The following is a 22981-nucleotide window of genomic DNA, read 5'->3' on the forward strand; positions in this document are numbered from 1 at the left end:
CTGCCTGCCGTGATCTCCCGTTTGCCCGACGCCGGACGTCGCGACGCTTACCGCCCCTCTCTCCCGGCGCCCCGCTCCGCGTGCCCGCCCGGCGCCGAGCGACGCCACCGGGCAGGCGCGATCTCGCGTCGCGCACGCCCCCACTCGGTCTCTCCCCACGAGCGTGCGCAGGTCGATTATCGACGCGATAGCCGCTCGGTATTACTATGCGCCTATACGTATCGCTGCTCTATGTCTCGTCCTCGTCTCTCCCGCTCGCTCCTCGCTCTAGCTGTCTCCCTTTATGCGGGATAACGGAATGAGACAACTCCGTGCAGACTTTTATTCCTTACTATTATTGTTAATCACGTTTCTCCGAGGTAATCGCTTCAAGTGCAGTGACTGGTGCGACTGAATGAAAGTTTTTTGCGACGCGTAGATTTTCTTCTTTCCGCCGCGAAGAAGCGTGGTGGCCGCAAGGGCAATTAATAATTCTCTCTTCACCCGATATATGCTACGATCGATTTGCTGAACTTGAAAATGGCACGCGGCTCGTTCGAACTGGCTACTCATCGGCGGCAGCTGCTTTCGTAAGTTTAAGAGTTCGTAGGATTGATTTAGCGGTAAGTTCCTCGGGCTTCCGAGTTATTTCATCGATTATGCGAGTCACTGTACCTTTCACCTTCGATTTCCGTTACTTCGCTGGAACCCTTTCGACCTTCCATCGCAATGAATCGCTTAGACGAAAGGAGGGCACTGTATCGATTCTATTCGTAAACAATCGTCGATCTCTTTTTTTCGGTGCCCCGTGTACTGTATTTACAAACACTCGGCAGGCTGAATCATAGCGTATATCGATCTCGCTCGCATCGATTGAACTTGCGAAGTTCAAAATTATGAATATTCCACTACTTCCCAGTTGTTGTACAGCTGTAATTTTATGGTAATCGCGGACTTATCGGTAGATTTAGATTTAAAACCGCAGTATACATATTTGCATGGCACGTGGAACTGTTTTCGTCAGGGTTGCGACTAAGCAGCCGAGATACCGCAGTGCTCGTTGTTATGGCGTTGCCGCAACCTTCAAATCCGAAGGCCGCCGATACTCAATGAAATTCGCAATTGCTGTAACACGCTGGCAAGCCTTCGTAGCGCGTTCAATCGATGCATTCTCCGTGCCAATTAAAAAGTGACGCGACTTAAACAACTCCAGTTACAACGAACCTTTAACTTTGAAAAATTTCCAATAAGGGCCGCAAAGAAGACCCTGAATTCACATATTTCATTTAACTCCCCCTGTGGAATCTTAAATAAAAGAGCCTTAAATCACAAACAATTATATACCGTGAAATTTGTCGCTGGACAGACTTTTCGAACCGGCTCGGCATTATATTGGAAAGTCTACGCACAATAAGTTCAATAGTTTGGTAAACATTTGTGCGTGAAATTTAAGTCTCGCTACCTGCAACCGTCTGCATAATCGATTCCGCACTGTTTTATACGCTATTCCACGCAATTGCTCTTATTTTATAGCTGCATAACGCAGATCGATATTCGACAGTTCTCGAGCTAGTCACGAACATGTTCCCAAGGATATTCCGACGTTTGACATCGCCGCAATTCCGAGTCGAAGCAGCGCGTTCCCCCTCGAATGAAAACACCAGGCCGAGTCCTTTCGAATATAAATATTATTATCCCTGCTTCCGCCGACAGGCGCAATTAATGGGATCGCGTTCTTAATGAGAACGTTAGCCTCGCTTGTGTAAATCGTTTAATTGGAATTTATGTATTTCTGCGACTCCCTGAGGTGCTTCATTACTTGCTTCGCGACTGTGCTCATCTCGTTCTTGTTCGAAGCGGCGATGTCCTCTATCTTGGCGATCGGCAGGGTCGTGATCAAGTCCTGAATGTATTTCGGGTTGGTTAGATCGTAAGTGATCGAGTAGAGCACGCGCAGACAGAGCCATTGTATTTTCTCCGGCAGCGTGTTGTTCTTCAGATAATAATTCAGAACGTCCCCTACTCGTGACTCGAACAGATGCTGCGCGCCGGTATTATTCATACTCACGTTGTAGAATATCATAAGCATCAGCCTGCGAAATTATAGTCTACGATTACGAGCGAGGAAGTTTCGGCTGCTAGCGAACAGTGGCGGATTTAAGAAAAAAAGGCCCAGGTGGTAAACGTTCTGAGGGGCCCATTTTTCAGGAAAATAAAACGGTAGTTTAGTAAAAACGGGCTCAGTGTAATAATACAGAAAAAAATATACTTTGGATAAAATCATAATTTTTTTAAGGATAGGGCCCTAGGGGGCCTTCCGAGCAGGGGCCCAGGTGGCAACTGCTCATCGGCCGCCCTGTTAAATCCGCCACTGCTAGTGAATCACTTGAAAGCCAAGCGGCCGCGAGCGAAGGTACCTTTTTAAGGAAACGGAGCCCTGCGACAGGGGCAAAGTGGGCATGAGCTTCACCATGTTCTGCACGAAATTCCGGCCGTTCGGGTTGGTAATTAAAAACTCCCGACCCTCCGCGCTCGCGGATATGTTCGTCACGATGCCCAGCAGGCCGATTAAGAATTGATATTCCACGTTACTAGTGGGAGGGAAAGCGTCCCGATAAGTATTTATGAACGCGACAAAACTTCCGGCCGTCATCGCTAGAAGCTCGCTAATCTTATGCTGAACCTATAAAGACACTTTTGTAAAACAATATCGCCTAAGTGTCGAAAGGAAAGTGTAAGTACGCCTACCGTTGAGAGCCAGACGTTTACGATTTCGGGGAATCTAGAAGCACGCCAAGTCAGGTTACCCAAAACTGCTCCCAAGGTTGAGCAATACGTACTCTGATTCAGTGTCTAGAAAAAGGAAAGAAATGGCATTCCCCTACGCGACGAATTTCAGAACGAATCGATGCGAGTAATGTCAGCAGAAATTACTTGCTCCTTTAGATACTCTATTTCCCTCTGCGCCTTTTTGTTCTCTTCTATCTGCTGCTGCAGTTGAGCGCGCAATTCTTCGCATTCGAACTCCAGGCCGAAGATTTTCTTCTTCTGCTCTATATACGTAAAAGATTTGATTCAACAGAGAGCGGTATAATCGGCCAGATGCACAGTGTTTCGAGTAACGTTCAAAAGTCAAGAACTTAAAGTGCTCGATCCACGAATTCTTGTATCTTAAAATGTTAATAAAGGAACGTAGATTTTAATGTTACCCATATTTTTTGCTGAATTTACCAATTCGTTGTTAAAAATGATGCTTGAAATTTATTTCAATTTTCGGTGCGTTTTTTCAAACACGTGCTATTTGCTGAATGTTTATCTGGTAAATTTGATTTTTATAAGTTATGTTTAGTATTATATGACCGTCCCAGCTGCCGAAAAACTTTTTTGCAATCTCAGCAATTTGTTCCAACTTTGTATGTTAAATCATCCTTGACTTGAGTTTTAAAAAAAAGTACCTGCGTGATTTTTTGTTTATTAATTGCGGGAACATTAAACTTTATATTAACGTCAATTTCAACTGCCTGAATTTGCCCGAAGTGGAAAAAATAGCCGACATCATTAATACGTTCACCGTTCAGCAGAGATCGCCTCATTTTTTATGAATGGAAATGCATATTTTTTATACACCTATCGATTCGTCTGTATATTCTCTTTAAAAAAGTATTAGGGTACTTAGGTCGAAAACCGATTAGTTCAGAAGCTATGAGTTTTGTCCCGAACGCCCATATACGCGAAACACTGTGAGATAGCGCACACCCACCTTCTGCGTTCGCTTGATCGGCGAACGACCTTGGAAACGAAGTAATGAGGTCCTGTATTTTCGTGCCATCCTCTATCTCCAGTTTCTCTAAATCGAAATTCAACCCTGAACTGGAGAATGCCCGGGGTACATCCGTTATGAAGTTATGGATGCTGTGCTTGGCGGTGCTCAAGGTATTTTCCACAGAAATCTGTGAAAATATTTCGATACCTTAGCATTACGCGGAAATGCATGTTTGCCCTTGGCGTCACTTCCGGCCGCTTTTCCTATCGCGCTAACCGCAGAACGCGGAATTACTGACGTCGTTAGATGCAGCGTTAATAAGCTGCATGCATTTATTGATAAGTCTCACGAACATACCAAAAATTCTTCCTCAACCTTCAAATTTGTTTGATCTGCGTGCGCATCCGGGTCCATGTCTATTCAACTGAATTTTGCCCCGATCTGAATGGTCGTTTTTCACGTTTATCGAAGTGACAACACTGGAGACATGCACTTCCTGTGCGATTTGAAATATTGAAGGCGGTAATCGTTGCAATAAGTATTCGTGCGCAGACAATTCGTCGCTCGTTTGAAAACGCAAGTGAATTTCGGGCGCATCCCACTTACGCCCAAATTTCTCGCAACGTCCGTGACTCTCATTAAGGTAGGTTCTCCTATACGCGACTGGACGCAACGTCAAGAATTTCAAAGTCGATTTTCTCGAAAATGAGGCGCGATATCAAAAAAAGTTACTGTTTCTTTTCGACTTATAACAATTAAATAAACCGAGAAAAAGGAACAAAATTTTTTGATATCGCGCTTCATTTTCGAGAAAATCGACTTTGAAATTCTCGACGTTGCGTTCAGTCGCGTATAGGAAAACCTACCTTAATGAAAATCACAGGTGATTTGGGCGTAAGTAGGATTCGCCCTTTATAGATCTATTACGAAATCGTTAAAAGCTTGAACTTTTAACGAAAAAGAAAAGAAACTGTAGTGCAACTGAATTATTCTCAATGCAAGCAGAATCTGTGACATATAAACACACCCAAAGGAACTCGCGTTGGCGGGAAAAGGAGTAAATATCATGTTTACTTTAAAACGCAGTTTCTTTAAAGTATTACGTATTTATTTAACGACAGTTACATCTGTACCAGTAATACAACTTTAGAAGTAACTGTTGCTTGGAATTTTACGCTTATATACAGCGATGTAACGGAACGCTCTCCCATACATTGCTTCCCCTTCTGTGTGTGTCCTGTAACACATGCGACGCATTCAATTAACTAGCGTGGCCTGCATTTTATGCATCTCGGAACGCACAGTTAGCGTGTGCGCGTCTTCGTGTTATGATGCAAAAAAAAAGCGTTAATTATAACCTCACGATTAGAAGCCCCCTTATTTTTAAACCAGCCGGAATCTTCTTACAAGATATTGCCGTTGCTTGAATAAAACTACGCGTAAGTTGTACAAACGTGCCCATTAATGCTCCCATACGTTACGATTTAATTCATCATTCTCGCTTTTACGCAACACTGTTCTGAATGGCGCAGCTCCATACGATATTCGGTTTGTTTCTCATTGTGAATCGTGCAAGTATCCCGTGCAACAGTTCTCCCTGTAAATTAAACACACTTTTCTCTGTGCAATGCCAGATTTTCAATATACTCTACATTTACCTGTTATGTAACATGTTTGTTAAAGGTCATTGACGGCCTTTTGGTACAAGAATGACGTTTCACGAAGGCGACGAAGTACTCGCTAAACATCCAACCACCGATGAATATTACAAAGGTAAAATATTGAGCATGAAGGGTGATCGCTACAAGGTGCAATTCGAAGCAGGCACCGAGCATATTGTTCATTCGAACGACGTTAAGGTACAGTCTTATAATAGATAAAATGTTTCACCCGTTTCTACGCCGAAGCATTATTTCGTCAGTTCCCCGATTTTTCAATATTTCAGGCAAGGCGGCCGTCTAGGAGCATAACGAAAATGAGTCTCAGGGACAGGAAAAGCCCTTCTCGATATTCGCCTAGTAGAAAGGCTCCGCGTGGACAGTCGCCCGGAAGATCTCCATCATCTACGATTAAGAAAGCTTCGACGCGTGGTAAATTTGCAAAAGTTTCTTTGCCACGAGTGGAGCTACCTAGCGGTAAACACATCTTTTTCGAATGATGCAAGAACATTTTCGAACGATACTGTTAAGTAATAAGACTGATTTTGGATGCGTCATGTAGATATACCTATTGGAGGAAGTATCGCTGGCGCGAAGAGTGTAAACGATGATAGTATCGAAGCGATGCCTCTTCAATCTCGATTGAAAGAGATGGGATCAGCTACACGCAGGTCGACACGACTATTCTCTGGTACATCGAAACCCGAGTCGAATCATAAAATGGTTATGCTAACTAGGAATATTAATAGAGCTGTCTCGCTTCCGCTGGAAAGGAAAAGTTCGATGCACGATTTCAGCATCGATGGAAAAGAAAGGGGACAGTCAGTACAAAGGGATCAGGTAAAGCTTCTTACGTGTAGGAATTATAGGAGTGTGCGGATCGTCTCGAGGCTCGGGGTCCCGACACTTTCGTATTGCGAGCCGACCTGAAATCAAATTGCCCGCTCATGGCGGTCATGCTTGTAGCCCGAATCGAGTCTCGGGATCTCGAGCAATACGAAAGTATCGGGATCTCGAGCAATACGAAAGTATCGGGATCCCGCCCGAAAGTTTCCGGCCCGTACCGAACTCGAAATGTCGGGTACCCGCACACCCCTGAGAAATTATATTCTGTAGATTCGCTTGAATTTGTACTCTGTATTTAATTGGTATTTGATTTCAGGATTTATTCAAAACTGTAAGTTATAAAGAGAACGTAGCGGATCTCCAAGTAATAGAGAAACGTAAAAAGGAGATAAGCATGGTTAGTGAACCGCAAGAATGGGGAGGATGGTTCGGCACTTTAATTCTTACATTTCTGACACCGCTGGTTACAATATTGCCCCAAATGATGTGTACAGAAAATCAGTGTAAATTTGGGTATCTTGAAATACCGACAGATCTGACTTCTTATATAAGTGCCTTGACACTATATTTAGGATTCTTCTTATTTGTGAATATTGCCTCGGTGGTTCCAATTGGGAGAGAGGTCGACGGGCCGCAAAGTAGAATTGGAAGATTGCAATATCATATAAATGGTAATTTTCTTTATGCTTTCGCGTGCTTGATTATTTTCAGTAAAATTATTATAAATTTTCTTTTTCCAGGATTTTTATGTGCTATTTTATCGCTAACTCTATTTGTTGCGTGTGTATATAAAGAATTCGAACTCGCTGATCTCATTGTAGAAAATTATGTACAACTTTCAATCAGTGGTTGGATCCTTGGTGTAATCTTGTCATTATTGTTATTCGTAAAGGGAAACAAAGCCCCGGTGGCAAATCTGAATATACATGGATCTACTGACAGTAGAATCTATAACTTCTGGCAAGGAAGGGAGATAAACCCACGAGTTGGTCCTGTGGATGTTAAAATAAACCTATTCCGTACAGCTATGATAGCTATAGTAATATTTTTTTTTCTCTGTGAAGTTCTCTGAATTATAAAGCCTGCGATACGAAACTTACGTTGCCACATTTCAATTTCAGACTCTTATAAACTTGGCTATTGTGATCAAAGTACTCAAAGAAGCCGAAGAATATAGTTTAGAACAGCTTAACGTAGGTGTTCTGTTAGTTGCTTTATTGCAAATAATTTACTCAATGGACGCACTCTTCTTCGAGTCTGCGTTCTTAACGACTTTCGAAGTAATGTACGAGGGGGCTGGTTATATGTTGTGCACGGGCTATATGTTATATCCATTTTTACCCACTCTGACAACGAAGTATATGTTGTATCATAAGTAAGTGCATTAAGTATCGAATGGGAAGGTCGTGAAATAAATTCAATTAAAATTAAACGTTTTCACTTTCAGGACACAGTTCAGCTACTTACTTGCTATTCCTGTGGTCGTCTTTATAATCGGGTACTTACTGTACAGGATCAGCAATTTACAAAAAAATGAATTCAGAAGGAACCCTTTGTCGCGGGGATTGTCGCGTAAGTGTGAAATTATGTCTAAATTAATAAGAAAGTTCGAAAACGCCTTACCTGTGCTGTTTTATAGATTTAGAAACCATTCCCACGATCCGTGGAAAGAAACTTATAGTGTCCGGTTTATGGGGACACGTGAGACATCCAAATTATTTGGGCGATATAATAATGTGGTGGTCGATATCGTGCATAAGTATGGCATGTGATATTTTGCCTTATTATTACGCAATAGTGTGCACGGGATTATTAGTGCACAGGGCAATTAGAGACAATGAACGTTGCAAAATGCGTTACGGATTAGCCTGGGAGCAGTATATGTCGCGTGTAAAATACATGCTTTTGCATCGTATATTTTAGAGCAATATATAATGTACACAATTTTAGTATGGTATTGTTATATACCAAAATTTATCACAGAGTTGTACCTTTAAAACTTTACAATGCTCATTATTTTATAGAATGGCGTTTTAATCGTGTAAATGAATTTTAATTTATACATATACATATGTTGAGAGATCAAAACGTAGGGTCCAACTTAAGCGAACTCAAAACCAAAAAGAATGAACCATGACATTTAATGTTAGGATGTAATCGTGCGATTGATCTTTCGAAATCTCAGAATCTAAAAAAAAGTGCTGTTCAGCAATGAAGTAAGGATTGTCTATATATTCAATTTTACAAGGGAATGTAATGTGAGATACTTGTTGATATAAAGTACATGTAGTGTAAAATATATATTTCTATGATAAAGACATTAAGTAAGAAATTTTATACTTTTATACAGATGTGTATAATTGATAATTCACAAATAAATAATTTTTCTAGCAGTCGTGTAGTTTAAAAATTGTACAATATAAATTAAATTCTAAAGCAAATGATAAATAAAAATGTTACATTAAGAACAGTTTAGAGTGATTGCTTTACTTATTTATTTGCTCCTTACACTTCTCGAACGTCCCATTTTTATTTGCAACAATATTTAAGAAAAAATTATCCTTCGCAACTTTGTTGCGTTTTCGCGAGGCGCTCAATAACTTATCTATGCGATTGTGAGTACTACCATTCAGCTATCGCAAAAATGGTATTTAAATTCTCTAGCGCAGTGATTCTCAACCTGTGGGTCTCAAAGTGTTTTTGGAGGGTCGTCACGTTTTTTGTTTTTTTTTTTAATATTAAGTTAGAATTATACATGGAATTATATTTTGAAATACCTAATTTTCAACGTGTTTTCTTTGCCTTATTAAATTTACCAAAACCAATCACGAGACCGACGCTCAACCAATGAACGAGCGAGTCAGAGCAAGTCAGAGTGAACGAGCGTCAATGAGCGTCTAGCGGAAAAGCTACACCGAGTCAGCTTGATGCTGAAAGTCACGTGGACCGATCACGTGACTGGATTTGACGTCCAAAACGAGCGTCGAGCGTCAGCATGAAATCGCACCTTTAGAGAAAGGGAAGGCAATGTGACAAAAGGATACAAAAATCTAACCTCCAAATGTACAACATGCAGATGGAGACTTTTAACAATATATTTCTTTTCAATTTGCAACTTTTACATAGCTGATGATATTTTCTTAGTTAAGAGTTTTAAATAGCAACTTCCACGATTCACGAAACAGGCAATGTTTCACTTGGAATTTCTAACCTGAATTCGAGAACCGAATTTGTATATCGTAATCTATTTATTTAATATACTATATATCACGCAAACAAAAAATGTCAGAAACAACTGACGAAGGAGAGCCCAATGCAGGCACAATCGACTTTTCCGGTACAGAAGTCTGTAAAAATTGTGAACGCTTGTGCAATCCATACACTAAGCCAGCGCTACGCTGTAGTGGCTGCTCGAGAAAGACTCACATAGAATGTTTAAAGAGGGGAAGTGTTCCCGTATCTTTTGTGGGGGATGTATTCTTCGAATTGAACTGCTGTCACTGTAGCCCCTTCGGCGAAGAAGTAGTGGCTCGTAACAGAATGCCATGGCTTAACGTAATCGTATTGACTCTGTACAATCTACGCGAGAAATCAAGCGGCATCAGTAAAAGGGGGTACTTTCACTGGAAATCTGATATTAGTACCTTCGTCGACCGTAATTGGGATTATTTATTTAAGAAAACTGTGTAAGTTGTTGTAGTTAGGTAACGGCAAAATGAATTCGTCAGGAATTATATACTTATTATCAATTTCGCAGGAAAAGGAAAAAGAATTGGATCGGTACTATATCTGGGACACTTTCTCACTACAGCGGAATCTTTTTCAAATCAGGGACAACAGAATTAGGGGAGTCCGGTTGGTGGAGATTGCTGGACAGTGATCCACCCGAAGTTCTCATTGCTAAAAGTAATAACAACATTTATAACTTGTCTGTAAAATCATTATAACAGACGTAATCTTATTTATCATTGTTATCCGCAGACGAGAAAATGATACTGGACCGTAAGAAACAAGTTGGTAACCCACCGAAACCGGCAAGCAGATCACGCGACAGTCCAACTCCATCGGAATCGAGTATTTCAGTCGGCGAAGACGTAGCTGGCACGTACGAAGGAATGATTGAATTAACAAAAAGCGAAGGATGCTCTACGCATTCGCAAGCCTATGTCCGACCTCATAAAACATTGCTGGATTTATTACTAGAGGAAGACGAATTGAATAGTGTGTATATCTACTAGATATACCAGGGGTGTCGAACTAGCGGCTCCTTCTCGAAGAGTCGCTTGGCTCCGTTGAGCCGTAGGAGAACGGCCCCCTCCACGCCTACTTCACTCTGATGAATTCTCTCCTCCGGGTGCCGCACTCTCTCCCTGCCGGGTCGCGCACAACGCCTGGAGAAAAATAAGTGGGGGAACTGGCTGACCGGGTGCCCGACTCGTGCGGCTCTCGGAGTGAGGAAGTTCGACACTCCTGAGATATACGATAAATTTATGAATTATTGAAGTACTCTTCAATGTTCTTTGGTTTCAGATATGGAAATTGAAGACGATACGATGCTTAACGAACAAAGCGACACGCCATCTCTGTCCGACTTAATCAGAGATTGCCAGTATCAAACCAATAATTTTCATTTCTCCCAGTTATTAGATGACTTTGCGTCTGATTGGACATCCAACACGGACACTACATCTGAAACTATGAACAATATTAAGACGGAGCAGACGAAGGAGGAAGAAGAGGAAGAGGAAGAGGAGGAAGAAGAGCAGTACGAAGAAGAAAGCAGCGACAGTTTAAGTTCCGTTCAGGAACAACCACCTACATCATTGTTCAAAGTAACAAAACGGCGGCCGTGGCCTTGGCAAAGGAATCACGTTATCGGTAACTACCATTTTTCCACGCATGAATTGTACAATATTCTACTTGCATCGTTGTTTCATAAACTTTACAGCAGAAAAGATTCCGCACATGACGCATCAGGAGGAGGCATATTTATTGCAGCAAGTTAACAAGTCCGCTCTTAATTCAGCGCCACCGGAGGTCAGGCGACTTTACCGAAAATTAGCTGTACGAAAATTAAAACGAGAATACGGTTTGCCCATACTTGATATCGATAATTTTGGCTTTAAATCAGAGATACCCGATAAACCTTTAAAAGACTCCGGCAGAGTCTTGGACCGATTTTTTGGCGACGATTTAGGATCGTTCGAGCAAAGGTTGCAAGGATACAACGAACCTACATCCGTACATAGCCCGTACACGAATAGACTCCTGAAGCCGTTTATAAGAAGAGACACTTGGTGCCGTCCGTTGTGGCTGAGAGTAATGGAAGAACTTCGCAGCAAAGTCAATAAATGCAATCCTAAATGGAAGCCACCGCCGAGCGCACCAATTGACTATTCCTACGTTAGGCCGCAACACATCCCCGCGATCAACAGTTTGTGTAGTCAATTCTTTTGGCCCGGTATCGACTGTAAGTACCTGTGGCAATTGCACAATTTCTCTGTATATAATCTCTTACATCTATTTTTATACTTAAACGTACATCGTACGTTTCGAAGCGACGGTTAAATGAAAATGATTATGACGTATCGTTTCAGTGACCGAATGCTTGCAGTACCCCGACTTCAGCTGCGTCGTTCTGTACAAAAAGTTAGTTATAGGATTTGCCATTTTGGTTCCTGACGTTGGTTACAACGAGGCGTACATCTCGTTCTTCTTAACCCGCCCCGAGTGGCGTCGATCCGGCATAGGGACGTTTATGCTCTACCATCTAATACAAACGTGCATGGGCAAGGATGTCACTTTGCACGTATCCGCCACCAATCCCGCGTTGATTCTGTACCAGAAGTTCGGCTTCAAAGTGGAAGAATTCGTTCAAGATTTCTACGACAAGTACATGCCTCCGAATTCTCGAGAGTGCAGGCACGCGTTGTTCTTACGGCTTAGCAGATAAACATGTCTCGCCCCTGAGTAATATGTTTGTTACATTCGCGCGAAATATACGTGAAATTAATTTAATCTTCCTGACCCTTATCGCAGCTTTCCTACATGAGAACGGCGATATTGGAAGATGTATGTACTTTCAATTCTCGTAGAACGAAACGTAGGTTCATGAACGCTTAAAGACGACGCATCGAGTGTCGATTAATTTCCTTGGAACTTTGAGACGCATTCGTAAAGAATGAATTGATTGCAGCTTGCTGGGGGAGAGAGAGGAGGGAGCGATTAGCTTCACTGCTATGAGGAAAAGCTGAACGAATCGACGTAGTTTCACTTCCACGTGAAAAAAGCGCCAATCCAAGTATTATATTCCATTACATGTAAATAAGTACGTATCGCTAATAAAGAAAGGACTTCTTATAAATCCATGCGAATCATATCAAGCCTCCTAAAATTTAAGTGGATCACGGCGTTAAGGGGGTAGACACGGGTAATGCAGCGCGCTGTATACCGACACAATCTGGCCCGAAACATGGGTTCGGGATTTTTCGTTTTTCGTCCTTATATGAGCAGAATTGGGGCTGGGCGAGGTCTCATTCGAAAGAGGAAGGTTCAATGCGGAGCGCTCTGCTCATGGTTCAACGAGATTGTGTTGATATGTAATAATATCAGTGTCCAAAGTAAAGCAAAAGTCGACAAAATATACCCGCAGAATCCAAGCATTTTTAGGTCACTAAAAGAGTTTTGTGACTCAAACGGAGAGCAGAGCGTTCCGCATTGAATCTTCTTCTTTCGAATGAGACCTCTCCCAGGCCAAAATCTGCTCATATAAGAACGAAAAACAAAAAATCATGACTACATTCCCAAATCAGAGTTCCGCCATATTGGCGATAATACATAGCAAGTCACGTGACAAATTTAGTTGAGGTAGTAGATACTAGATGGCACCTACTCGGGAGGACTGCCAACATGGATTCATAGCAAAACTGAAGCGATAGCTGGATATACGAGCCACAATAAAAGCATGATGGAGTCAATGTATGCATTTTCGGACGATTGTAGGTTAGGTTATATTCATTTTAGGCATACATTGACATAGGAACTGCTGGGAATTGTATACATTTAATAAATTAATGCTTTTATCGTTACATATACATCACTTGAAATCGCTGTCGTATTTATGTCATAGTAATTCAGGCAGTTAGAACAACAACGGACTAACCTACATTAAAAAGAAATTTCCTATTGTACATCGATGGCTTACAATTAGTGCTTACAATTACAATGCACAAAATTGGGCTTTGTAACAGGAGAACATGCCGTCGAAAGAGATGGCACAAAGTAACGTCTTCGGAGAGACAATCGAGGATGCCTTCGAAGCTGAAATTCAGGGTACCTCCTTTCGCTTCGTGTTCTCCTTATACCAGGGCCAAAATCTGGCAAAAATTTTCAGAATGCACAAAATTGGGCTTTGTACTAGGAGAACATGATGTCGAAAGAGGTGGCACTAAGTAACGTCTTCGGAGAGAGAATCGAGGATGCCTTCGAAGCTGAAATTCAGAATACCTCTTTTCGCTTCATGTTCTCCTGATACCTGGGCCAAAATCTGGCAAAAATTTTCAGAATGCACAAAATTGGGCTTTGTACTAGGAGAACATGATGTCGAAAGAGGTGGCACTAAGTAAAGTCTTCGGAGAGAGAATCGAGGATGCCTTCGAAGCTGAAATTCAGAATACCTCTTTTCGCTTCATGTTCTCCTGATACCTGGGCCAAAATCTGGCAAAAATTTTCAGTATGCACAAAATTGGGCTTTGTAACAGGAGAACATGATGTCGAAAGAGGTGGCACTAAGTAACGTCTTCGGAGAGAGAATCGAGGATGCCTTCGAAGCTGAAATTTAGTATACCTCTTTCCACTTCATGTTCTTCTGATATATTGGCCAAAATCTGGCGAAAATTTTCAGAATGCACAAATTTGGGCTTTGTAACAAGAGAACATGCCGTCGAAAGAGATGGCACAAAGTAACGTTCTCCGGAGAGCAAATCAAAGAGCGAGAAGTGGTGCAGAATTTTCGAACGCCTCTTGAAAGGCCTGCGCCTCTTATTTGCAACTTTAAGGCGATACCTTTGAAGCTGAAATAGCCACTAAACATTTGTTGTCATATAGCATATATTTAGGTTATAGTTTTCTGTCACTTCGAGGAGCCGACCACATAATAATCACGCGTATCCAGTCTGCGCATTTTCACTAGCCCATTTCAACATTCAATACAATTTTGTATATATAATGTTTGTTGATAACTGCTTTCTGCAGAGGACGTGTAATAAGCGTATTTCATGTTCTGTTTCGGTGCTTTGCTAGTAAAAAAATGTCTAACCTAACAAATTTCATTTTCTGGGGACATTCCCTCATCTATTTTCCCTTTTCACTTAGAATTCCTTACTGCTAACGTAGAATATTGTAGCATAAGCACGTTTCAAGTAATTAAAATGTACAATGAATTTTCTACGTTTACAGTACCAGCCGACTTTCCGTTTAAATTTTTATAAGTATAACGGAACAGCTGAGAATTTCTTTCCTTATTCAGAATAGAATACAGAAATAGCAAACAGCTCCCTCTCGCGTTCACCGGGTAATCGTCGATCTATCGGTATTACCATTTCTGTGCAGTAAAAAATGCTGTAATACCGACCTGCCGAATCGGCCAGGTCACGTGACGTGTCTACCCCCTTAAGCGTCGTTCAATTTCACGGACGCTGTGTATATGTACAGACGATACGCTCACCCAGTATATATCAATACAATCCTCGCCTAAGTTCAGGTCGTAACGGGAACGACAGTCTCTATTCATTTTTATGTCCCAGCAGCGAGCAACCGGAATTATTAATCTTCCACAGAGAAGTACACGCATGCAGTGTAAACTATTCCTTAAAAACATCTCGATAATTGAAAAGTGTCGCCACTTTAACCACGTATTAAACTCTGATTTCATAAAACCCGCCGGTAATAATGATGATATTAATGAGAGTGGGGGGATACTGACGTCATCGAATGAGCGCTACGGGATCGCCGTCGATCCATTCTCGAAAGTTCCGGAAGCCACCAGAAGGAAAGTTTGTATATATGGACTGCGCAGCTTACGCGACACTTTAGTACGTGACGAGAGGTGTTAAATGTTGTTTCGACCGATCTGTCAGAAGCGGACGTCCCCTCGATCCTCGTAATAATCTCGAGAGAAGCTCTGTGAATTCAGTGCCAATCGGATTTTGTGATTTGTCAAGCAATCGCAGCAACAACAGCGGTACGTAACGATGGCGAAATATGTCGCGAGCGCTGGCTCTTCCCTGTACGGGGCCCCGATTCTGTCAGATGTTCGTCGAGGGGGGAATAAAAAATTAGCGGCCAACGGTGGGGAGCCGTTCCTTTGAGCTTCGGTCGTCGTATTATTTTACGGCCAAGATATCCGCGATGTGGAGATGGTCAGGACAACAGGCCGTCGTGGACACGGTAGAATTTATTTTTACGCCGCTCGAAATCGTTGCAGGCTCGTAGGAGCGGACACGTTCGTCGCTTGTACGCGCTCATCATTGCCAGAAATAGATATCGGTGAGAGATACGCGTACGTGGGTGTCCGTTAGAGAGACATCCATGCCTCTTTTCTCGAGAAACTGCTGGGAGGGGAAAAAAATGGCAGATTCTTGGCATTATCCTGCTTAACGTGCCTCTGCCGCTCTTCCACCTGTGCCTCGATCGTCGGGCGAACGGAGAGTACGTTCCCCCATTTCTGTACTTGCGCGTCGATAAAGACGATACGGAAGTCGAGCACTGTATTGCCTTTATCTGCCCATGTATGAGAGTCACATCGTCGTATCCCTCGCATCAGCCGTTTTCCCAGTCGGAAAAGCCATACGTCATGTAACAACGTCAACAGTAATTGCCCCCGCGTAATGCACGCCCAGAACGATTTCTATGGATTAGGGGGGACACGGTCTCTTTCGGAGGTTTTCGCGTGCCTCAAGTTGGTAAACTTTCATCTCGCGCTGATTCTGCTCTAGGCGATGATTGTACGAATTGTGTAACGACAAGGGATTGAAGTTGATGACCTAAAAAAGAATATTTCCGCAACCGTGAAGGTGAGATATCCGCGAGAGATAAAAGAGAAGTCCTCTTTGCCGTGACGTCCGAGTCGTACTTGAAACTTCTGAAAGAGCCGTACTTTTATGGTCACGTTGCGTTAAATGTACGTTTCCTCAAACCGTCGATATAGAGCGCTCCATAGACCCTCGAACGATTGTCCTCTGTAATGATGTAATAACACTGAGGGATACGCGATGTCGTGTGCATTACAATCGGGATATCAACGGTAACGTAATTTTGAATAAGATCGATTAGATGTGTGTCCGCAGGATTTTCGTTCGAGGAAAAGCGAGTGAATAAGGAAGTGCCCTATATCGCGTCTGACAGAACTGTGTGCGATTTAATAAGATACAATTTAAGTAAATTGAAATAGCACGCGCAATTGAACCTCGTGACGATTTCGAGAGATACTGTAGCGAGAGATCGATCGATCGTAATTTAACAGTTGTTAGAGAATTAAGATTATATTAAAAATCTGCCATTTCGCGAGAGTGTGGTGAAATGTTTTTGGTATTCCATGTAAACGCAACATGCCAATTTTTTATTGTCTTTGAACGGTTGCAGATCGGTGATCAATGGGGAAAGATTATTACAAGATATTAGGCATAAGTAAAAGTGCCACCGACGATGAAATCAAGAAAGCTTATAGAAAGCTTGCTCTGAAATACCATCCTGACAAGAACAGGAGCGCCGGAGCAGAGGAAACATTCAAAGAGATAGCGGAGGCTTATGAAGTACTATCCGATTCTAAGAAGAGAGACGTCTATGACAAATACGGAGAAGAAGGTCTGAAAGGAGGTGCCGGATCGGCGGGAGGTGGCGGTGTCGGCTCGACGTACACTTTCCACGGAGATCCGAAAGCGACGTTCGCTCAATTCTTTGGCTCCGCCAGTCCGTTCCAAACTTTCTTCGAATTTGGTGGGCCCATCGGTAACCGAGTATTTAGTTTCCACGACGATGACATGGACATAGACGATCCGCTTGGCCTGGGGATAGGGCAGCATCAGCGCCAAGGTGGCCAGGGCGGAGCTTTTAGGTCGCATTCGTTTAATTTTGTAGGGCCCAACTCGGGCAGAGGAGGTGGCAAGGATCGTGCTCAAGATCCCGCTATAGAACATGATCTGTATATCAGTTTAGAGAAGATCTTGCGTGGCTGCACGAAAAAGATGAGAATCCTGAGGAGAGTCGTACAACCCGATGGCACTACGAAAAAGGAGGACAAGGTTCTCACGATTAATGTAAAGCCGGGGTGGAAGGCCGGTACTAAGATCACCTTCCAAAAAGAGGGCGACCAAGGTCGTGGAAAGGTTCCGGCGGATATTGTCTTCATTATCAGAGACGAACCACATCCCTTGTTCAGAAGGGAAGGCAGCGACCTAAGATACAGCTGCAAGATTAGCCTGAAACAAGCTCTCTGCGGCGCTGTTCTCGAAGTTCCTACGCTCACCGGCGAGAAAATCCACTTAAATATGTCAAGAGACATTATTAAGCCCAATATGGTCCAGAGGATTCAAGGGCATGGCTTACCATTCCCAAAGGAGCCATCAAGAAAGGGCGATCTCCTGGTTTCATTCGACATCCATTTCCCCGAGACTTTAACGCAAAGTGCTAAGGACATACTGTTCGATACTCTACCAAACTGAACATGTAAATTTGGAGAGGAGCAAACGGATAAATGTCATCGTACAACGACAGTCCTCTAATCGTCCGAACCGACGAGAGTAAACACTCGTGTACGTTCTAGTACATAAATGCGTGGTAGAGAGCTGTGAGAAAGATTCGCCGAGATGAAGTAAATAATAATTTTATCTCATAGCTAGGAAAAAATGTGATTCTCACGTTAGTCAGGTGTAAAAAGATTTTTGTTTTTTTCGATTTCGGTCTAGGCCGCCTTGTTTTCGTTAGATCTTTAAACGAGACGATAAATAAAGGAAGGAATTAAGTCGCTTTTGTAGTACAACGGGAATGTACATTTGCCTCTACACGCGGGGATGAGAGATCCGGAAATACTGACTAAGATTAAATATATTACGTTAAGTTATGCGATCTAACAGTGATAGCACTGTTTCGGTGCGAGTCTGTGCGAATGGCGTTTAATGATTTTGTTCGTTCTGTACATTCGCAGTATGCATTCTGTGCAAGCGTGAGCAAATGGGTGTGTATGGTAAATGAACTGTTTGAGTGTGAGAGGCATGTATTGTGTCGATAGTGTAAATGCGTTTGATGTGCCTGATGCGCATGAGTGGATAGTTTCTGCGGGGATATGACAAATGAGTCACCGTCATTGTGTTCAAATTATTCTGTGTATTCTTTTTTTTTTATTCCGCGTACTGTTATATATACAGACTTGATTTCTTTGGCTTCAGGTTTGTATATTGTGGCGAGAAATTTAAAAGAAAGAGTACCCTAGACGAATATTGAAAGAAAGACCCACGAATGTTATCATCTTCCTTTTTTCACGGTCGCAATGGCAAGTGGTGGAGCGTTTTGTCATATCGAAGGCAGACGTGCGTATAAACACAAGTAACTATTTGTAATATGGAGCCGATTGTTTTCTTATGTCACGCGTCATCTTAATTTTAATGGTTGGTTAATTATTTGTACGCTAAAATAATATCACAATTAAGTTACATGATTTGTAATTTTTTTTTTATTCCATCCTTTTTGACTCTCGATTCGCTCCCACAACGAAGTATAACGCTCGGGACACTCCTAAAATAGACAGCGGGGTAGGTGACGTCACCCGTCCTATCTCCCAAGATACTTTCACACACAACTGCATGGCGAAAGCAGTAGAATCCAGTGGAAATACGTGCACGCATATATTTATACATCAGACTGTGCACCCTTCGGCTCCTTCATGTTGTACACAATATTACAGAATATCAACATATTTATATCGTATATCCAGAGTAGCGGAGGGGCTAGATAATAATAACCCAGGTAGACAGAACGAAAATAAACAGAAATCGTAAAAATAACTTGTACGTATCGATTCCGACCGAAAGAATGATTTTTTTCTACGGAAACGTGTGCAGACAATTGTATCAATTACACATACTTATCAATGCATAATTAAGTCTGTAATAAATAATGCCACCAGTGAGCCCGTGCACGCTACAAACTAAATTCAAGTTCTTTCACCTAGGCGAGTAGATACGTTTTCACGTAATTCCATTAATTCGACCTGGTCGCTTTTTTAATATCACGTTGGATACTTGAACGAGATCGAACAACCTTTCGCAGTAGAAAGTGCTGTAAGAGGAGCGAATTATATTGCAGGTAAGGTAGGAAACTTGACAGAGATTCGCGGGTAACGCGCAGAGTCATCGAGGCGTTACTTTCTCATTAAATACTGCAACTCGGATATGATTTTCTCCGACGGTCTTGTCAGCTCGACGTAATCTTTATCGATCCACTCGTCCTCGTCCGGAGGAAGCCCGATGCTCCGCGACAAGGAGGTCAACAGGGGCAGGCCGTCGGATCCCAGGCTGAGATACTTAATCACCTGATTGTCAAGCCGAAGCCCGTCTAAATGCGCGTTCTGCGGCCCGAACTCGATATCGTCGTGCCGGCGGTCCTTCGGCAGCGTTTTCTCGAAACGAAAGCTCTCCGGCAGGCAGTGATGCTGCCGACAGAAATAATTCCGTCCCTCCTCGGCGTGGCACCACGTCCCATCTGGAAAGTATGGGTCAAGGCCAAGGTCGTTTAATTCCACGCGCGGCGTGTAATAAGACGCTATGTCTTTTCGCCGACAGAATATAGCGCAGGCCATCCATGGCCTTTCAGGCTCGTGCGGCGCCTGCAGCCCGCCACCGTTCCCGTCCAACTCGGGCAGCCTTTCGCTAAAATCGGCGCACCTGAGCGCCGCGAACTCGGCGATGCTTCTGCGCTTCTTCTTGCACAGCTTGTCGTCTCTGCACAGGGCAACGCTGTAGCGCAGTCCCTGGCAACCGATCTCCGTATTCTTCGGCGACGGCTTGTTACAGAACCGCCGTCGAGCTTGAGCGCCGGTGGACTTCAAGAGGCAACCGCTGCTGCAAGGTCCCGACTTCCAGTCGCTCCAGCCGCCTGGTTCGACCAAGTTCGATCCCGGGAGAGACTGCAACGCGTTTTTACACTGGCCGCCGCGGCATTCTTTTCCTGGCGCGCAATAGGTACCGTCCAGCGCCGGCCCCGCAAAGTAGTAACCGCTTCTGTGCGGCGTACTGCACTGCAAGGCGTCGCAGGCTTCGTACAGGGTCGCAACCACGGCGTCCTTATCGCGCAACAGAACCTCGCACTGCCTCTTGGCGGTCCAGACTCTTCCCGGCAGATCAAAGAACCGGGTATGGTCGAGGCGACTGCTCGTTTGGGGCGTCGGCTTGTCCGTGAGGCAGGGTTTCGTGTAAGAAAGCTTTCGGGCCAAGTCGCGGCTACACTCTGACCAGATCGTCTCGCCCTGAGTGCCTCTACTGGGCGACATTATGTACCCGTCCTTGGGGCAGGTGTTGCCCGTCGAATCATGATGCATTCCTAAGCTTCTCGCAGATAAATTCGTTAATTCTATCGCGGTCGTGTAAAGAAGATAGGTAGCGAGTTAAATAGAGTATTATTCACTTACTTGTGCCCAATCTCATGCGCTGCTATATAAACAGATGTAAAGCCAGCGGACGGGAAGGGTTTCCCAAACTGATTTGTAACACCTAATTCAGCAATGACACAGGAGTACTGATCGATGCACAGCCCGCCTACTGTGGCAAGTCCCATGGTCGCGCTGTTCTTCCTTCCAGCCTCCATGGCATAGAAATCCAACCCAGAAACGTACAGACCCATGTCCCAGTGGTGGGGATCATATTCATCCGGAGGATTTCGCTTCATCGAGTACTTGCAAAATGAATCCAGTAAGCTACCCCTTTCTCCACCGAAGTGTGGCAGGTCTCTAGGCTGCCTTTGCATGATCTCCAGCCTCACGAGGGAGATGTCGATCAGAGCTCCCAAACTTGGATGATGATAAACCGCCTGTACACCGTTTATATACGCTAGAAGCATATCGCGCATTTCCTCGTCGTTCCCCTCGAAATAGGGAGTGAAGAGACTGTAGCCAGCCTCGTCGAAGAACACTGCTAACTCTAACGTCAGAGCACGCTCCGCATTCCTCCCTCTAAGCTCTTCCAACAGCTGCCTGCTCAGGTCCATTTTTGTTAGCTTATCATGGTCGTAATCGTTCAATTCGTTCTCAAAGAACATGGAAGGAGTGTACGCTCTCCTGACGATGTGGGGCTGCCCTGAAGCTGCCGAACGTTTTCCCATGTAATGGTCGCCCAGGAACGAGATCCCATCATCCTGAAGCGGCGTAATTTCAAGCGTCACGTTGTCCAAGAAGATGAGTCCATGCTGTGGCGAGAGAGAGTGTTATTTCTCAAGTTATGTATCTTTGTAAGAATCTTAAGTACTTTTCAATGCTGATACTGACCACCTCGCGTTCTTTGCAGAGACTTATAGCCGCCGAACTGAAGTCGTTTCTATGAAGATAATAGCAAGGAGCTGGTTTGCTGAGTTCCGGCAGCTCTTCCGCTTCGTCTTCCTCGTACCGCTTCCAAACTTGAAACTGAGGTGCCAGGATCTTGTCGTTTCTACGCAACGTTAGCTCCACGGACCGATCAAAAGCCTTAAAACTTAGGGGTACCTGTAATTTGTCGATAGGAATATTGAAACTGAACAACATAGCGACACTTATATTACCAGCAGCCCTGTGCGCTTAATCTAAGGAATACAATGGCAATGCTTCGTTAACAGGCTTAATATTAATCTACCTCTGCGTCGTCTTCGGTGTTCCATAATGGTAATAAAACAATTTCGGTGTCTTGGGTGTCGTGCCCGTGCACAGCACTCAGTAGAACAAGTAATACAGTTTCTAGCACGAAGGCCATATTGCGCGTACTGAATTTCAAGTTCAAGTACTCGGAGAGATGACGGACCTATTCTTATATACGCGTGCGGGTGCACATAACACGTTGCAACACCCGTACATCGTTTATCTGCACAAAAACAGAATATCAGGGGATGCATGCTGGCACCTGTATCGCAAATGTCATTGACATTTAGATTTGAATGGCTCGAGTAATAATACAGGAAATCCACGTTGAACGCAGGCCGCGCGCGTAGCAGACGCAATGCACCGAAAAATTAATCCTTCTCGTTCCCTCTTTACAAATATCATACTCTATTTACACATTTGCACGCATATGTACACTCGATAGCGTAGAAAACATTTTTAAGTATATATTAACAATGATAATATTGTCATGGAGCGGTTAAAAATATAATTAAATCAAGATAAAAATGTGGTATATTTTAATGCACTGGTTACTCGATGTACAAAACAGATACCGTATGAAATATAATCTGTTCAGGTAGAACTTTGTACTTTGTTGCATATTATATCTACAGATACTGCTTCACACCCGTTCTCCTCGTTCGTTAAAATCGTACCGCGCTACCATGATAATTTATATTATAAATATTACCACACCATTATTCGCTCGCACAGCAAGAAAGTGAGTCCATCTCCTAGAAGTGCTAGCTTCTTTAATAACGAGAGCGTGATTGTTATAGACAACGATTATTATCATAATCGGGCAATATTACATCGTAATAAACTTCTGCCCGATGATAT

The 22981-nt window shown here is 43.3% G+C and overlaps 5 protein-coding genes and 1 long non-coding RNA gene across 14 annotated transcripts; 3 read left to right on the top strand and 3 right to left on the bottom strand.

The window, feature by feature from the left end:
• The first annotated feature begins 367 nt into the window (after nucleotides 1–367).
• Nucleotides 368–8717, top strand: Lbr (lamin B receptor). Of its 4 annotated transcripts, none has more exons than XM_076809703.1 (9): nucleotides 368–569; nucleotides 5426–5601; nucleotides 5688–5877; nucleotides 5963–6240; nucleotides 6563–6917; nucleotides 6987–7285; nucleotides 7368–7621; nucleotides 7694–7818; nucleotides 7886–8717. In XM_076809703.1, the coding sequence occupies exons 2-9, from the start codon at nucleotides 5452–5454 to the stop codon at nucleotides 8167–8169; spliced, it is 1935 nt and encodes a 644-aa protein (XP_076665818.1). In that variant the 5' UTR covers nucleotides 368–569; nucleotides 5426–5451; the 3' UTR covers nucleotides 8170–8717. The 4 variants fall into 4 exon arrangements, with proteins under 4 accessions (XP_076665818.1, XP_076665816.1, XP_076665817.1 ...); XM_076809701.1 differs by lacking the exon at nucleotides 368–569 and adding an exon at nucleotides 3770–3912; XM_076809702.1 differs by lacking the exon at nucleotides 368–569 and adding an exon at nucleotides 4711–5341.
• Nucleotides 1650–4606, bottom strand: LOC143367656 (heat shock factor 2-binding protein). 2 transcript variants are annotated; one of them, XM_076809717.1, is made up of 6 exons: nucleotides 4100–4606; nucleotides 3740–3929; nucleotides 2914–3032; nucleotides 2728–2832; nucleotides 2397–2662; nucleotides 1650–2072 (listed from the first exon to the last, which is right to left on the bottom strand). In XM_076809717.1, exons 1-6 carry the CDS (start codon nucleotides 4154–4156, stop codon nucleotides 1751–1753), a joined length of 1059 nt encoding a protein of 352 aa, XP_076665832.1. In that variant the 5' UTR covers nucleotides 4157–4606; the 3' UTR covers nucleotides 1650–1750. The 2 variants fall into 2 exon arrangements, with proteins under 2 accessions (XP_076665832.1, XP_076665833.1); XM_076809718.1 differs by lacking the exon at nucleotides 4100–4606 and having other exon boundaries at nucleotides 2914–3027; nucleotides 3740–3848.
• A 593-nt stretch (nucleotides 8718–9310) lies between the features above and the next one.
• On the bottom strand, nucleotides 9311–9795 carry LOC143367680 (uncharacterized). Its single transcript, XR_013085074.1, has 2 exons — nucleotides 9673–9795; nucleotides 9311–9593 (listed from the first exon to the last, which is right to left on the bottom strand). It is a non-coding gene; the product is annotated as an uncharacterized LOC143367680 (long non-coding RNA).
• On the top strand, nucleotides 9529–12610 carry Atac2 (Ada2a-containing complex component 2). 3 transcript variants are annotated; one of them, XR_013085073.1, is made up of 7 exons: nucleotides 9529–9932; nucleotides 10004–10152; nucleotides 10228–10467; nucleotides 10777–11124; nucleotides 11195–11716; nucleotides 11844–12349; nucleotides 12427–12610. XR_013085073.1 is itself a non-coding variant. In XM_076809752.1 (6 exons), the coding sequence occupies exons 1-6, from the start codon at nucleotides 9529–9531 to the stop codon at nucleotides 12197–12199; spliced, it is 2019 nt and encodes a 672-aa protein (XP_076665867.1). In that variant the 3' UTR covers nucleotides 12200–12610. The 3 variants fall into 3 exon arrangements, 1 of the variants encoding a protein (XP_076665867.1); XR_013085072.1 differs by having other exon boundaries at nucleotides 12443–12610; XM_076809752.1 differs by having other exon boundaries at nucleotides 11844–12610.
• Nucleotides 12611–15281: 2671 nt separating this feature from the next.
• LOC143368111 (dnaJ protein homolog 1) lies at nucleotides 15282–18958 on the top strand. 3 transcript variants are annotated; one of them, XM_076810472.1, is made up of 2 exons: nucleotides 15282–15487; nucleotides 16888–18958. In XM_076810472.1, exon 2 carries the CDS (start codon nucleotides 16899–16901, stop codon nucleotides 17964–17966), a length of 1068 nt encoding a protein of 355 aa, XP_076666587.1. In that variant the 5' UTR covers nucleotides 15282–15487; nucleotides 16888–16898; the 3' UTR covers nucleotides 17967–18958. The 3 variants fall into 3 exon arrangements, with proteins under 3 accessions (XP_076666587.1, XP_076666589.1, XP_076666588.1); XM_076810474.1 differs by lacking the exon at nucleotides 15282–15487 and adding an exon at nucleotides 15769–15792; XM_076810473.1 differs by lacking the exon at nucleotides 15282–15487 and adding an exon at nucleotides 15891–16319.
• Stl (ADAMTS metallopeptidase stall) lies at nucleotides 18185–22503 on the bottom strand. The gene is made up of 4 exons (XM_076810463.1): nucleotides 22119–22503; nucleotides 21779–21991; nucleotides 20927–21699; nucleotides 18185–20843 (listed from the first exon to the last, which is right to left on the bottom strand). Exons 1-4 carry the CDS (start codon nucleotides 22233–22235, stop codon nucleotides 19661–19663), a joined length of 2286 nt encoding a protein of 761 aa, XP_076666578.1. The 5' UTR covers nucleotides 22236–22503; the 3' UTR covers nucleotides 18185–19660.
• Nucleotides 22504–22981: the final 478 nt, after the last annotated feature.

This window comes from Andrena cerasifolii, chromosome 4, assembly GCF_050908995.1.
Source record: "Andrena cerasifolii isolate SP2316 chromosome 4, iyAndCera1_principal, whole genome shotgun sequence".
In the NCBI taxonomy this organism is placed as follows: domain Eukaryota; kingdom Metazoa; phylum Arthropoda; class Insecta; order Hymenoptera; family Andrenidae; genus Andrena; species Andrena cerasifolii.

What these genes read in the sequence shown, in the direction of transcription:
- LOC143367656 (XM_076809717.1), bottom strand. Translation starts at nt 4,156, where the DNA reads ATGGACCCGGATGCGCACGCAGATCAAACAAATTTGAAGGTTGAGGAA. An exon ending in TAGAGTATCTAAAGGAGCAA is followed by an intron (nt 2,833 to 2,913) that starts GTAATTTCTGCT and finishes TCCTTTTTCTAG; the next exon opens with ACACTGAATCAGAGTACGTA. An exon ending in TAAACGTCTGGCTCTCAACG is followed by an intron (nt 2,663 to 2,727) that starts GTAGGCGTACTT and finishes GTGTCTTTATAG; the next exon opens with GTTCAGCATAAGATTAGCGA.
- Lbr (XM_076809703.1), top strand. Translation starts at nt 5,452, where the DNA reads ATGACGTTTCACGAAGGCGACGAAGTACTCGCTAAACATCCAACCACC. An exon ending in TTCATTCGAACGACGTTAAG is followed by an intron (nt 5,602 to 5,687) that starts GTACAGTCTTAT and finishes TCAATATTTCAG; the next exon opens with GCAAGGCGGCCGTCTAGGAG. An exon ending in TTTGTCGCGGGGATTGTCGC is followed by an intron (nt 7,819 to 7,885) that starts GTAAGTGTGAAA and finishes GCTGTTTTATAG; the next exon opens with ATTTAGAAACCATTCCCACG.
- Atac2 (XM_076809752.1), top strand. Translation starts at nt 9,529, where the DNA reads ATGTCAGAAACAACTGACGAAGGAGAGCCCAATGCAGGCACAATCGAC. An exon ending in TATTTATTTAAGAAAACTGT is followed by an intron (nt 9,933 to 10,003) that starts GTAAGTTGTTGT and finishes TCAATTTCGCAG; the next exon opens with GAAAAGGAAAAAGAATTGGA. An exon ending in CGAAGTTCTCATTGCTAAAA is followed by an intron (nt 10,153 to 10,227) that starts GTAATAACAACA and finishes TGTTATCCGCAG; the next exon opens with ACGAGAAAATGATACTGGAC.
- LOC143368111 (XM_076810472.1), top strand. Translation starts at nt 16,899, where the DNA reads ATGGGGAAAGATTATTACAAGATATTAGGCATAAGTAAAAGTGCCACC.
- Stl (XM_076810463.1), bottom strand. Translation starts at nt 22,235, where the DNA reads ATGGCCTTCGTGCTAGAAACTGTATTACTTGTTCTACTGAGTGCTGTG. An exon ending in TCTGCAAAGAACGCGAGGTG is followed by an intron (nt 21,700 to 21,778) that starts GTCAGTATCAGC and finishes CTCTCGCCACAG; the next exon opens with CATGGACTCATCTTCTTGGA. An exon ending in GCGCATGAGATTGGGCACAA is followed by an intron (nt 20,844 to 20,926) that starts GTAAGTGAATAA and finishes ATCTGCGAGAAG; the next exon opens with CTTAGGAATGCATCATGATT.